Genomic DNA, 16,287 nt, shown 5'->3' with positions numbered 1-16,287 from the left:
CACATTTCATACCTAGATTATGGCACATCATTCCTCCATCTTTTAGATTGCTAGACAGACTATGGAACTCAGGAAAGCCATGAAAACCTTCCTGTTTACTAACCCAGTGCTTTAATGACCAGCATCTCGGTGCATCAGTACCTTCACTTCCTAACTGACAGAACTCAAATGCCACTCCTAGTATAACTTAAATGTGCTACCTACTATTAACGCAGATGCTGTATTAGCAATCATGGTTAGGCCTGTAATGCAGATGCTGTACTATCATTTATGTAATATCTAATGAAGATGCTGCATTAAAAAACTATGCTATATCCTGACCTATATTGTGAATATACTCTTGTAACCCGTTCTGAGCTCTTTTGGGAGGATGGGCTGAATAAATGAATGAATAAATAAATTAAGGTTCTCTGCCATCATTTTTCTTCCTTTGAAGACTAACTTGAAGCACTAAGGGGAAATTCTATAAAAGGCACCTAAAGTTAGGCTCCTAACTTACCGGTAATTAGTAAATTGGTTTCAATAATGAGCTTTAACAAGCTGATAATTGAAAAAAATAAAATTTAATTGGGATATTGGCGCCTCTCTTCTTAGGCGCGATTCTACAAAAGATAGTTGTCTATCGTGTGGCATCTATCAACGCCTAACACCAAAGTAGGCATGTTTAGGGGAGGAGAAAGACTTAGGTGCCTCTAGAGCAGTGTTTCTCAACATGCGGTACACGTATCCTTGGGGGTACATGGCACTGGCCGCCACTGAGGATATTGCCTGCCCGCCCGCCGAAGCTGCCACCAGAGATCCCTCCTTCCTGCCCTCCACCCTTCCTTGAAGCCACCGCCACCGGGGATCCCTCCTTCCTTCCCTCCCTCGAAGCTGCTGCCAGGGATCCCTCCTTCCTGCCCACCCCCCTTCACCGAAGCTGACCCAGAGGGCTTCCCTCTAATGTCAGAGCTGACATCAGAGGAAAGCCTTCCGGGTCAGTGGGGGAGGAGTTCCAGTTACCTCTTTCTGCCTTCAGTGGCTCTCGTTGCAGGGATGCGCAGGCAGCAGTTCACACACTGAACATAGCTGATACGGAAACCTTCTCGCCAACATCAGTCAGCCACGTGCAGTGTATGAATCGCTGCTTGTGCGTCCCTTCAATGAGTGCTGCTGATGGCAGAAGGAGCAAGTGCAGCTTGAGCAAGTAAGGGAGAGAGGGGACATAATATGAAACAAAGGGATAAAGGATGGGGAAGGGGCACGTTGTGACATGGGAGGAGCACAATTTTGGAACAAAGGCTAGAAGGCAGAGAAGGGGGGGGGCGTACAAATTCAGGACACAGAAGGAAGGGAGGGGGCAAGAACATGGGACCCAGAAGGGAGGGGCTCTAACTTGGAACATATGAGGGAGGGAACAGAAAGGGAGAATTGGTGGGCATGAGTGTGTTAGTGAGAGGGAAAGAGATGTTGCATATGAGGAAAGGAAGAAAGAGGAAAATTGGGCATAGAGAGAGAGGAGTGAGGTAGAGATGCATGGGGAATAGAAGGATGAGAGGGAGAAATGTTGGATATGGTGGTGGAGAGGGAACAGAGGGACAGATTGAAGGAGATGCAAGGGGGAGGAATGTTGGAAATAGTGATGGAGGGAGAGATGTGGCATTGTGCTGGAGAGGAGTGATAGAAGAAGAAATGGGGCTGGTGGGCAGTGGTGAAAAATGCTGCACATGCTTCAGGGGATGAGAGAGGGAGAAATGTTGGATGTGGAAGTAGAAGGGGTGGGAGAGATGCCTGGATCTCTCATGACAGATGGACAGTGAGAGAGAGAGGGAGATATTTTGCCAATAGGGATGGAGGAGAGAGGAAGAAAAGTTGGACTCGTGGAGGGACAGAGAGAGATGTTGGTTGGGGAAGAGAATGAGGTCTGGAGGAGAGGTAGCGTGCAGGAGGCAGAAAGAAAGAAATATTTGATGCAGAGACAGAAAGAAGTGCAACCAGAGACTTATGAAATCACCAGACAACAAAGGTAGGGAAAATGATTTTATTTTCAGTTTAGTGATTGAAATGTGTCAGTTTTAAGAATTTATATCTACTGTCTATATTTTGCACTATATTTGTCTATTTTTCTATATTTGTTACTGAGGTGACATTGCATATTTTAAACCTCTTTGACCTCTTTGGAAATAAAAATGAATATAAATGATTATTAACATTTTCTGTGTTTTTTTTAAATTTTGTGGTTACCATTATGTATTAATAAGATTATATTCTGTGTATATGAAAAATTGATGGAAGAAATTGCATTACAGTTAGTACTATTGTTATGGGGGTGAGGTCAGGGGCGGAGCCTGTGTGGGTTAGAGGCAGAGCCTGGGCGGGTCTGGGACAGAGCTTGGGCAGGTGTACTCAGTTGATATTTGTTAGACTTAGGAGGTACTTGGCTTGAGAAGTTGAGAAACACTGCTCTTGAGGACCTAGGTGCCTGTAATGTAGGCCTTTAAAAACCTGGCCTATATTACAGGCACCTTAGTTTTAAGTTAGGTGCCCCTCAGTGTGGTTTTGTAATAGGCACCCAAGTGTGATTGACATGCAGTGGGCACCTTAACGTCACAGAATCATCACAGAATCTGACCCTTAATGTCCATCCAGTAAATTCTCTCTTACTAAGTCTAAGTTGAAGAAGCCGATAGTTGCCCAAGTCAGATGCTGCTGATAAATCCATTTGCATGACCATCACTTCACTTCTTGTATCCATAATTCTAAATACTATGTTGTTTCCAGAATCCTGACTAATTTGGGTGAAGTATGTTGTGATCCTCAAACTGTTGCTGCAGTTGATCTGTAATGCAGGAGTGCAGGAAGAAATATCTTGCTCAGAGCCAATAGGCTATTTTCGTGGGTGGCACTTTTCACTTAAGATTCCCTTGCAAATGTGTGGTTGTTATTTCATCTTTGAGATATATCCTTTTTGATCCAGACCAACTTCAGTTTTTTTATATACTCTGAAAGATCCTCTCAAAGGATGCCAGGATAGGTCTGTGTCCTGCACAAGGCAAAAGACAAAGAAGAGTGGCCACATCCAGCATGTGGGAACAGAGCCCAATGCTAGAAAGACTTGTACAGTCTGTGTCCTGCATATAGTGAGAGACGGGTAAAGGTTCAATAACTCCAGTATATTGATTATTTTATTGTCACATACTGCGAGTAGAGGAACTGTGCAGCTTTGGAGAAGAATGTTCAGGTCAGGAGGAAGGGGAAGGCATCTTGACTAGTAAATTGAATACTGTCAACAATATACCACATATCATCTCCATCATGGTGGCAAGGTGATGACTTCACAACCAGCATTTAAACACGGGTAACCTGGCCCTACATAGAGTGATAGGTGAGGCTCTGGTCACCTTATTGAGCAGACTGAATAGGCCATTAGAGTCATTTACTGTGTTACTGTGTCACTACATCAGTTTGGCCAGTAGGGGTATATTACTAGCTCCTGCAATTTTCACTGTCAGTCTCCCTGTCTTTACTAAATCTGTCATCAAAATCTCAAGTTAACACTAGATTACTAACAAGGCTAGTTAACCCTAGCCTGCAACAAAACCCCTTTCAATAATTCAAGCAGACATGGATCAACCAAACTTCTTCTCTTGGCAAATTTAGGGCCTCTTTTACGAAGCCGCATTAGTGGCTGTGCTGCGCTAATGGCCCCAAAGCCCATAGAGATTTAAAGGGCTTCTGGGCTGTTGCTGAGCAGCTTTGTAAAAGAGGCAGTTAGTCTTTATTTTTTCTTGCCATGAACAGATACTGGGAAAGATTCATCATAGCAGCAATCACCTTGATGCCCCATTTCTTTCCTAGTATTCAGTGATTCTGGCTATAGGTCTATTCTGTCTTCCTCCTCCTCCTCCTCCTCTTACGACTACAAGTAGTAATCATTTCTTTAGTGTTACTAGACATATGCAGTGCTGTGCACATCATATGCAGGTACTTTGTCTGATCCTAGTATTTTTGTACCTGGGGCAATGGAGGTTTGTTCGGCAGACTGGGCAAGTCACTATGTTAAGTGACTTGCCCAGGTTCTCAGGCTACTGCATTAACCACTAGGCTATTCTTCCATGCACACAAAACATTCTTCATAGTCATTTCTTGCCTAATATTGGATAAATGTTGAAACAAAGTTTGATGGAACAAGGCGATTCCCTACCTGTCTTATGAAATGTGGGATTCCTGATATATAAGAGCCGTAAAATTTTTAATCTTTAAGTCATTAAGAGAGTGCCTCAGATTGTCTGTGCAGAATTTGAAAGGGTTAATTGGAATTGTAAGTGAAATGCCTGTCTGGGTTAAAAACATGCTGACAGACCAGAAGCCTTCAGCAAAATCTAAACATTATATTTCACTTGTTTGACACAAAATGTGTCTGGTCACTGTGACATATTCATCTTAGTCCCTGAGAATATTTTGAGCTCAAGATTGTTTATAGAACATAGATGAACAAACTCAGTTGCTGTAGGACAGAGTCTTTATCATAAGTTAGTCATTGTTTTGTTGCAAAAGCGTATATTAGAGAAAAAAAAGTGGCGAGTAGGAAGTTGCTTTTATCTATATTTTTGGAAAATTTAGTGATACTTAAGTAGCTGATCAACTATTTTGGCTATGTTGGTGACATCTTAGTGGACCAAACAAGAGGGACTCGGAGAAAGAGATATGGGAATGGATGAAGAAAAAAAAGGAAGGATGCAATGCCTGATGGTGAGAAAAGATTGCCTAAACTGTAAAAGACACTTGCACTAAATTAAGCTATTAGTGAGTAGATTTTGTCAGTGTGGTTATAGAGGTCATTTTAGAAGCAAATAGATCTATAAGAGGGGAAATTATCATCATGGACTACACTTAAGACAGGTTATTTTACCACAATTCATGCTATTTTAGCACAGATCCCATTGTATGCGGTGAGATCTAGTTACTAATAACCTAGGTTAACATCTTAAAAGTGTAGTCCACATTGATAACTTCTCCCCTCTCCTAAATAGGGTAATTTACACATGAAGGTCAGCTACATGATGATCAGGAAGCAGATGTCAAGGAGGTGAGATTTCAATTGGCCAAAATTTTATATGCATGTTTTCCATTCTACATGGGAAACGCACATGTTTAAACAAATTTTTCTGTTGGTGTTTGCACCTGTATGAGGACATGCATAGATTCTGTAAAAGTGCTCAATTTGACTTGGGCTTTAAAGAAGCATTTTGTTTTTCCTTTAATATATCTTATCTAGTTATATTAAGCTCAACTACTTCAAATACAAACCATTCAAATACAATACAATCAATGGCATTACAAAGGGTCGTGGTAGGTTCTGATCTGCCCTGTCCACAGGTTCATCAGAATGGAAATATAGCTATCATAACACAACAAAATGATCCAAATGAAGAAAGAAATTTATAAACTATATTAGTTGGCATCAGGGGTTTTTTTTCCCATTGGTTTGCAAATCCCAAGAAATCTTATTCAAGCACAAACCCCTTCTCCCCAACTGCAATCAGTTGATATTTAATCATACTCAGGATAGGTAAGAATATTAGCATGTTGTGGTAGCAGCAAATAAAAAAGAAAGCTAGATAGGTTAACTATTAAGCACCAAACTTATCTTTATGTGAGAGAATCCAAACAGGAATCTCAGATAAATTGGAAAAACTTCCATTTGTGAGTATCCTTGTGTGTCTCTCTCTCTCCTCTGTGTTCCATTTATAATAAGTCAAATAGAAGCTTGTGCTAATGGGTGAGGTTAGATTCAGCTTTTAAGTGCCAACAGTAGAGCTTTCTTAAAATAATAATACATTTATTTAAAAGAACAGTGCAAGACCCTCAACCAGCTCCCCTATTGTTTTACCCCTTGAAAAAAATAAGAAAGAGGCTGCAAAGGCAAACCAGCATCCAAGTAATCTCTCATCATTAGGTCCCTAAGCTGCTGCCAAGACACTAGCACATAGTCAAAGAAGCTGTCCTACTGTTTCATTTTGGACAAGTGCCATCAGTATTAAGACTGCTCTTAAATGTCCTCCATAGGTCGATATGTACTCTCAAAAGGATTTTTTTTTATTATTATTACAACCAATGCAATAACACTCATAGAAAAAAACATGATTAAGTCAAATTACAGACATTAGAAATATCTCTCAAAAGAAACATTTGAAATCATTTTTGAAATGATGTCCAAACCTAATTTTAATGTATAACTATAATGCCTCTACTTGTAATTATATCAACCGCACAGGTGAAAGTTGCTACCCACTATATCCAGAACACTAATGTTTTATAGTGATATTATTGTGCTCAGTCACCTCCATCAAGGTCATTATCTGAAGCAGATGTAAAGACCAAGACTTATAAAGGAACTATCATAGCACAATAATGTTCCTATTCCTCCTTACTTATCTAAATTGATTATCATTAGCTGTTATATATGTATATGATTCACATTACTAAGTATAATATCCCCAAAGATCAACCTTGATATTGTACTTATATGGGGCTACGGTGCAAATGAATTGTGCTTGATTGTTATTCCAGCTGTCCATGATCTTATAAGTGTGACAGTTCATCCCCTGCTGTTGCACCTCAGCACTATAATCCTCTGTGAGTCCGGTTCTTCCTTGCCTCAGGCATTCAAAATAACACCATCAAAAAATAATTCACTCCAAATTGTGACAAAAATCCAAATTCAAAATAAAAGTGACCATAAAAATATTCAAACAAAATCATTATCCAAGTCAGTCAAATCGAGCACCCGATGAGACCTGTGCCATATGACTCAACAGGTCACTCAGCATGCTTTCTCCATATTGTATCCTGCTCTCCAACCCGAGCTGGGTTTCAAGAATGTCTTCAGGGAGAACAACCCTAGGAAGAACTGAAATAGCATTTTCTCATTATCTAAACTCTTTCTCAAAAATATGTATGAGCAACTATTTCTCATACCTTTAACTAATGCTTGATACATACATAATGGCTGCTTGCCAGCTCCTAGGATTCAGTAGAACAGACCATACTGTGGGCAGTTCCCAGCATTAACCTTGCTAGCTGGGTCACATGATGCTGTCTCAGCCAATATTACTAAAAAATGATGTAATGGTAACCCATATTGTGTAGGTCACATGATAGTCTTTCATCCAATCAGAACATTGTAACTATGAATGATGTAATTGTAATCACTCTTACTAATCAAGCACCCTATACAACATACCACTCAATTTCATGATTTAAACCATATTGAACTATCGTGTTCCAATTGTAGATTAATTTCTGTTCTTTATACAACAGCACTCGGGACAAATCCCGCCCCATGCCGTAGTTGTATTTTCATCAAAACCACAAATTTTAACTGTTTCAGAGTATGTCCCTCCTGGATCCAGTGCTCAGTTATTGGAGCTTCCATTCTTTTCTTGCGGATAGTACTAAGATCTTCTGATATCCTGAGTTTTATAGGTCATTGAGTATGACTTATATAATACAGATTGCAGGGACAGATTATGCAGTATATAACCCCTGCTGTGGAGCAATCTGTGTGATAACGCAACTTAAATATATGTCCCGTTTTCGGGATAACCACACTGTCTGTTGATATGGTTAGTTGGCAATGTATACAACTACCACAGGGGAAATGACCGGGATTTGCTATTGGTTCATCACATGGAGTTTTTAGAACCTCCCCCAAATTCTTGCTGCGGGTATAGGCAAACTTAGGGATTGTTTGCAATTGCGGGTAAGCATTAAAAATGTTCCAGTATTTTTTAATGGTCTGTTGAACCAAATGAATGTTTGAGGTGTAAGGTAATATACACACTAGCCCTGCAACATCTTCCTCTTTTACCTGATCTTTTTTTTTTTTTTTTAACCCTATTCTGTATGTGTATATCTTGGCTCTCTTATACGCTTTTTTAACTGTCCAATATGGACCTAACTTTAGACATTTAGCAAAAAATGTCCAAAAATCTAGTGCCAAACATATTGCTAGGGTAAGCAGCATAAAACCTATTTTACTCCTTGGGATCTTGCCAGGTACTTGTGGTCTGTTGTGTTGAAAATATGATACTGAGCTTTGTGGACCTTAGTTCTGTCCCTGCATGTCGACTCTCATGTTCTCATGTCATTTTCAAACCAAAAATAGCAATCTAGACATTTTTGCGAATAAACATCTATCTGCCAAGTTGTGTTGTTTATTGGACACTTTTCTGTTTTGAAAATGAGCCCCTAAATCACTGAGCCTGTTGGAAATCAAGCCACAGGCTCATCAATTTAATGAATTAGTGGTAGTTTTATTGAACATTTGCCTTGAGGCAGTGGTACCTCTGGTTGAACTGTAAGATCCATCCTTTGAAATGTACGAGTATAATGGTTAGATACCATTAGCACACTTTGGTGTTTGTTTTTTAATTCTTTCCAAACCAAGAGAATATTTGGCTATCACTGCATTCAAATTTTCTAACCATTCCAGGTCAGAAGTGCTCCTTATTTTACCCTGCACACATACAAACATCCTACCTATTCTAGCCTGCCAACAAATATCAGACTTCCTAGAAAACTCATCGAACTAGATCAGGCCCAATCGGGGTTCAGAAGACAGTTGAGCACAGAAATTGTGCTAGTAGTAGTACAGGACTTCCTCCTCAAACACCATGCAAAAAGAGAAGATGTACTGCTGGAGTTTCTGGACCTCTTTGCACTCGTCCAACACAAACTACTAAAATCAAGATGCATGGAATTGGGTCTCAAAGGAAAAGTCATGGCATGGATAGAGTCCTTTCTATCCAAAAGACTAACGAGGGTAGAACAGCAGGAGAATGTAAGCAACTGGAAAGAAACAGATGTTTCCTCTATTTCAACCCATGCTGTTCAACATCTTTTTTCAACCGCTGGGGAAATTCGTCAGAAAATTGGGATGGGAATGCTACATCTATGTGGACGACATTCAACTGCTCATCCCACTGAAGAAACAGGACGCGAAGACTAAACGATCAATCAAGACAAGTCTAGAGAAAATCTTCGGATAGTTCCAAATAAATGGACTAGTAGCTAATAAGGATAAAATGGAACTAATTCTAATGGATAAATGTGGAGGAAATAGCCCAAGATACCAACTAACTCTGAACTGCAATACCATAAAATCATCCACGGAACCTAGGAGTATGGCTGAACCCGAACCTAGACATGACATTACAGATAAGACGCATCATGAAAAATGCTTATGGCAGACTCTATTGGGTTAGAGGACTTAAACCTATCTCACCCATCAAGCAATGTCCAACGTAATAATAACCCTGGTACTCTCAATCTTTCATTACTGCAATGCAGTCCTGCTGGGCATTCCAAAGTACATGATCAGGCAGATTCAGATGGTACAAAAAAAATGGTCTTAGAGACATTTGGAGCGTTGAGATAAAGCAGTATATTTCTGCATCTCGATGGCCTCGAATTTGGACTTAGAGGATGAAATGTACAGCGTCAGCATCTATGAGACAAACATGTTTTTTTCTGTTACATAGATCTCTTTGGACCCCTGTTAGGTTACACAAGTTAGACAGTTCTAAATCTAATAGATGCTGGCACTTCATTTAGACATTGGGACACTGGATCATGTTCTATTGTCCTTTGATACTCAACTTCTGGAAGTCAATATGGGGACAGATTAACCTCATACTGGAATCAATAATCCCTTTGACGTTTGAGGCAATTATATGTGGAACATTGCTGCATATCAAGCCTCCCATGGATCGCTACAAATGCAGGCTTTACCTTATTATGACAGGGATAGCTATGCAAATGATAACCCGCAATTGTAAAAATTGCGACCGCCTCAACTTTCCGTTTTGGTGGGCCAACTTATGTTTAGGTTACAAATACAAAAAAATGAATGCTGATATGTTGGGGCATAACAAATTATTTAAATTGGTTTGGGGCATGTTGACATCCTTTGTTACATCAACATAGTTGTCTTTGTTTAAATTTTCTGTGTGTTTTTATTGAATCATCCAAAACTCAGCCGTCCAACTGATTTTTGGCATAAAAAAATGGGACCACATAACCCCCTATTACCAAAAACTTCATTGGCTGCCCCTGGAGGCAAGAGTCCTGTTCAAATTTGCCTATGTTTGTTTCAAATCTATACTTGGCTTGGCCCCCACATACCTGGTCGCACATTTCAACTTGGACTGTCCCAGCAGGCCTACACACAGAGTCCACGTGTTCACCCATCCATCAATAAAGGCCTGCCAATACGAAAGATACCTAGACAGAACACTTGCTTTCCAAGCAGGCCAAATGAACAACTGGCTGAGCAACTTAATAACGCACTCTTCATCCTATCTAAGTTTTAGAAAACTAGTAAAAACAAACTTGTTCAACCGATTTGTAACCTAAATGATCCCATTGCCCTATCGCTTTACTCCATCTGATTTTTACCATGATCTCTCATTCCCACTCTGTTCTCTGCCTACAGGTATTGATGACTGTCCAGTGTGCCTATTCTCGCTGATTGTTTACAGCCTGTTCCAGCCCTCTTATCCCTGTATCTGCTTCATGTACTTTAAAACCTTACTTTGTACCTATCTTCGCTGATTGTCCAGCTTCTCTTATTGTAAACCGCCTCGAACTACTATGGCTTTGGCGGTATATAAGAATAAAATTATTATTATTATTATATCCAGGATGGGATTGGTGGGTGGGATATCTTTTTGGTTTATTTCTTGATTAAATTGATGGAAGGGAGGAGAGGGATATTTTTCTTCTGTATTGTTATTGATGGACTTTAAGTGCTTACGTTGATTATTAATGTCTGTATAATTCCTGGCACTTTGTATTAGTTTTGAAAATTAATAAAGATTAAAATTTTTTTAAAAAATAGTACAAAATGCAGCAGCAAGATTTCTGTAGGGAAAATCAAGGCCGACGAGTGCCATCCCACTACTGAAAGAATTACACTGGCTCCCAATTGAAAGCAGGGTGAAAATCAAGATCTTGTTGCTGACACACAAAATCGTTCATCTCTCAGAACCGCAATATCTAGCGGCCAGATTACATATTTTCTGTCAGAGCCCCTACCCTATGGAATGCTCTCTCATTGGATGCCAGACTAGAAGAATCATTGAACAAATTTAAGACCAAACTAAAAACTTTCTTATTCAGGGACACATTTCTAATATGAGAATGGACGATTCACCCAACCTACTCACTCTGCTCATAGTAATGAATACCAACCGCTTTTAAGAAGACTGTCATCCCTTCCTGCTTTGTTTTCTCCCGACCCTTTTACCACCCTTTTTTAAATTTATTTTATCTCGATGTATTTCACTCTTGCCTAACCCTTGATCCTCTTGTTTCTGTACGTCTATGTCTTGTCTATTGAATAAACTGTATATATTTCTTTTTAGTTTTTTCTTTTTTATCTTCTTTTAACATTTTTTTAGTATTGTAAACCTTCTAGGTACAAGTTGATAGATGGTATATCAAATATGGAATAAACTTGGAATTACCATTCACCAGCTTGCGCCCTGCGCTCGAGACAAGAATACTCTCCTTCTTGTCCTAATACAAAAGTATTAGGACAAGAATGTTCAGTGATGGCTCTAAGGTGGGGGAAACTCCCTTCTGAAGGAAGTAAAACTAGAAAAGAACACTGTAAAGTTTCAGTTTGAGAATTTGCTAATTGGTTGGACAATTTTCCAAGGCATTTCCATCAGTAAAGCAGTGCAGAAATGGGCTTTTATAAAATTATCTTTCCTGTGTGCATGTAGAGTTATATGCATGTAGCGAGTACACATGGAACTGGAGAGAGGAGTTTACATGTTCTATATGTGCTGACTTTGAAAGTACACATACATCTGTCTGAATTAAGCTGTGTCTGTGTTAAAGAGCAAGTGTGAATTTGACTGCATAAATTCCCTAGGATTCTAGGATAATTTTCAAATTGGACGTTTATGCATGGTTTTCTTTTTGAAAATTTGCTAGAGTTCACATAGGGCTCCTTTTACAAAGCTGCGTTAGGGCTTTAACGTGCGGAATAGCACGCGCTGAATTGCTGTGCGCGCTAGACCTTAACACCAGCATTGAGCTGGCGTTAGTCCTAGCCGCGTAGCGTGCATTAAAATCCTATATGCGCTAAAAACGCTAGCGCATCTTAGTAAAAGGAGCCCATAGGGAAAATATGTGTAAACTTTTTATGTTTGTTCTTAGTTTAAAATCACCTTTCAAATGCCTTAGTGTTTCCAGACCTTTACAGTCTACACTTCTCCCTCCGTATTTGCGGTTTCAGCATTTGTGGTTTCGATTATTCACGGTTTTTAGCTTGCTGGCTCCTCCCCCCTAAATTACATCAGCTTGCATAGAGAAATCACTGATTCCCAGCGATTACAGAGAAAATCACTGATTCCCAGCACTTTGTTCACCGTGTTTTGCCTCTCCTTCAGAAACAGGCCAAGTCTCCCACCATGTTATTCGTGGTTTCACCATATTCACGATGGTTTTTAATTTAAAAAACAGCAAATAACATATTAAAAAGTTATTTGCGGTTTTTCAGTATTTGCGGTTCTGTTAATCCCCTATCACAGTGAATACGGAGGGAGAAGTGTATATAAAAGCATAATTTTTCATCCCTTTCATGTTTAGTTTATATTTTTATTGGGTGCTTTGCAAAATGATTGTCTAGTATTCTAAGTGACTATGGACACTCAAGTTGACAAATTGACCATTTTATCTTGTCTCATAATAATGCTTTTGCGTTATTGTTTTATGTTCTTACTACATATCAAAGAATGCGATGTATCCTGAAGACTGTTTTCTGCCTTTCAGTTGCTTTGGCTGCATACCAGTGGTTAGTTTGCTACCTTCTGCGGGAAAGTTATAAGAAACTGCAAAAGGAGAAGCAAAATGGAAGCAGTGACTTTGAAGCAAGAAACAACAGTCAAGTAAGGCCTGGTATAACTATGGTTACATAAATGCAACAAGCGCATGCTTAGCTTACAGAATACTGCACATCAGTCTTTCCCAAGTACCCCCCTTGCCAGTCAGGTTTCCAGGATATCCACAATGAATATGCATAAAAGATATTTGCATATGCTAGAGATAACATAGAAACATAGAAAATGATGGCAGAAAAGGGCCATAGCCCATCAAGTCTGCCCACTCTAATGACCCACCCCTCCTTGGCTTTACACCATAGAAACATAGAAAATGACGGCAGAAAAGGGCCATAGCCCATCAAGTCTGCCCATGCATATTCAATTTGGATATCCTGGAAACCTGATTGGCAAGGGGGTACTCCAGGCCTTACTTGGGAAGCACTGCTGTAGGTTATGTACATAAGTGAGAGCTCTGTCCATGCTCTGTGAAGTGCTAGTGTCGGGTAAATTTAATTGTGCACATGGCACATAAATGCAAGTGCCCTTTTATATAATTGCCCTCCAGCTTTAGAGCAAGAAATGGGCATGCACTATGTCTTTGTTTTAATGCATAGTAACTTATTTGAACTGTTCATGTAATATATAACACAGAGCAGTTAAGGACACCTCAGCAGTGGCATTAAGGCCATGATTCTACAAATGGCATCTAACTGCTATCGAGCGCAGTTGTCAATCATCCGCTAGGCTCCATTTATAGAATCTTGCCTAGCGGTACCTAAGCCGTCTTAAGCACTAGCGGTCATTGAAACTTTAGGCACGCTCTCAGTTAGGCAGGGTTTTCTTGGCCTAAATGAATGCACCTAAATCAAATCACACCCAAAATCTGCTCAGACTCTGCTCCTAACAACGCCTTCTTGTTGGTAGGTGCCTCAGAGCAGACACCTACCTCAAAGCGGTAGGTGCTTACTGTCTGAAAGTGCCATTTATAGAATCTGGGCCTAAGTGCCTGTGCGTTACCTGCAGTAAAATAGCACACGGTGAGACTCATTTTCAAAGCACATAGACATACAAAGTTATGTGTTACTATGAAACTTTGTATGTTTGTGCTTTGAAAATGAACATCAATACTTGTGTATTTTCTCTGAATTAACTGAATAGAAAGGTGCTAACAGAGTCTTTGCAGTTATTACACATTAACTGCAACATTTTGCTGCACTTTTTAATAAAAGACTTCCTAGTTTGTGTAGAACCATCCAGGTTATAGGTGTGTGGCCCAGTTATCCCTTATTTTGTTGCCATATGAACCTGTTGAATCGTATCTTCTCCACAACTTAAGCAACAATAAGAGTACTATAAGCTTTAAAGAGAGTAATGGGTATTTTGACAAGCATGGCAGCATTTCTTACAATAAAAACAGTTTCTGAGGTAATTGAAAAATGCATTTTATTTGCCTCAGTTTCTTCATGGGTTTGAAAATCATATGGCCTTATTCAATCAGACTTCCATCCTTTGTGTGCTTCTGGCAGAATGCTAATTACAGGAAGCCATTAGTTGCCATATAGTAGATGTAGGGCTCTAGTATTAAGGCCATGCATAATTCTGAACAAATGAAGCACAAAAAGTATAACCTATATGCTGGGTAATTTACAGTAATGCACCGAGTTTAGTAAAATGGTTTCCCTTTGTGCATATATGAATGGTCTTATAGCAGCAGCAGCATCCCTGAACATCCATCTGAAAATCATCATGCTTCAAGAGCTCCATGCTCATAAAAACGTTCTATTTAAATCCTCAACCTGAAAGGTACATCATAGTAATTTAAAATATTTTCAAGCAGTCAGTATTTTTAAGTAGTAGGTGCCTGAGGTGATAATGTTAGATCAGTAAGGGCAGAAAGTGCACAATGTGAGTAAGCCTTTAAGGAGTGATTAATCTTTAAGACTCACAGGGGGGGGGGTTCAGTTTTTAACATTATTCCTTGTCAAGTACATACTGTATGTGTTTTCCTAACACTCTGTATCATGCCCATAGAAATATACCTTTATGGGAGCAATTTTCAAAATCCCCATAGAACTTGAAGGCCTACAGGTATTTTGTACCAATAAAACTGGGCAAAAACACGCATAGACTTTGACCCTGTAATCTGTTCGGTACAGGTCCGTGGGATAAAATAAACTCAGGGATCTGAATAGGAAAGCTTCATACTTGTTTATCTCCCTTGACTTTCCCGATCCCCCAAAATAGGCTTGCTGTTTCACTTCTCTAGTATGGTATACGGTGTCAGGTCAAAAGCGCGCCGGGACAAAGGCGTGCGCAGACAATTGAGCGCAGCGCAGAGGTGCGCGCCACAGAAAATTACTGTTTTTACGGCTCCGATGACGGGAGGGCGTGGGGGGGAACCCCCCCACTTTACTTAATAGAGATCGCGCCGCGTTGTGGGGGGTGTGGCGGTTGTAACCCCCCACATTTTACTGAAAACTTCACTTTTTCCCTGTTTTTAGGGAAAAAGTTAAGTTTACAGTAAAATGTGGAGGGTTATAACCCCCCAAACCCCCCACAACGCCGGCGTGATCTCTATTAAGTAAACTGGGGGGGCTCCCCAATAAAAAACCCCGTCGGAGCCCCTAAAAACTGTAATTTTCTTCGGCGCGCGCCTCCGTCTTGCGCTCAGTTGTCGGCGCGCGCCTTTTATCTTTCACCGAGTTGTCTATGAACCATGGTTTACAGTTTGTACAAGGATTCTGTGAAAAATACTGCATCTGCCTCTACTGTTTTGTTTACTAGTATTGGATAGCGACACACATCGGTTTATTTCTCCAGTCATACAATTTTTTTTTGTAATTATCCCAACTTACAAAACTGTTAAAGTTCATAAAAACATTCCAAACATGATTTGTCCAGTATCTTATCAAGGTAATAAACACCTTATCTGCTGCTTAGTCCCAAATTATTAATTAAATAAGCCCCTAGAAAATCTGCATACAAGACGTATTTTATACTTTAGAAATTCTTATTAAAATCTCAAAGAAAATCGTTTTACTTTTTTGTAAACTTTATTTCTTAACCAGTCACAACAATATTCTTTTACCAAAATCCACAGAAAGGTAATGCATATCATAAAATTCATGATTTTTTTAAATTTACAAACTGGATATGCCTGCATATAAACTGCTATAATCTATTGTTCTCTTACAAAATTCTCTCTCTAGTTTATAAAGAAACTCAATATTTATCATCAAATAAAACAATTTGGAGCCTTTACAATTGATGGGTTGTGTACTTTTATTAGGCTATGCACACATCCTTTCGCCCTCAGGCAATTTGGATACCTGAGGAAGGCCCAGTGCTAAAACACAGTCCATGTTAGGTCAATTCATGCATGATCTTTCAGGATAAAACACAGCCTTTTCTA

The 16,287-nt window shown here is 39.6% G+C and overlaps 1 protein-coding gene across 4 annotated transcripts in view; it reads left to right on the top strand.

Annotated features, from left to right (window-relative positions):
- Window positions 1-16,287, top strand: part of ACOX3 (acyl-CoA oxidase 3, pristanoyl) — a 158,159-nt gene that overhangs the window by 116,992 nt on the left and 24,880 nt on the right. For all 4 annotated transcript variants that reach the window (XM_033950119.1, XM_033950109.1, XM_033950138.1 and 1 more), the window contains exon 14: window positions 12,826-12,941. In XM_033950119.1, the coding sequence (XP_033806010.1) occupies window positions 12,826-12,941 (116 nt within the window). The remainder of the gene's footprint in view (window positions 1-12,825; window positions 12,942-16,287) is intronic.

The sequence above is a fragment of the Geotrypetes seraphini genome, chromosome 1 (assembly GCF_902459505.1).
Source record: "Geotrypetes seraphini chromosome 1, aGeoSer1.1, whole genome shotgun sequence".
Lineage (NCBI taxonomy): Eukaryota > Metazoa > Chordata > Amphibia > Gymnophiona > Dermophiidae > Geotrypetes > Geotrypetes seraphini.
The sequence above is the reverse complement of the archived record's forward strand: the minus strand, read 5'-3'. Positions and strand labels throughout refer to the sequence as shown.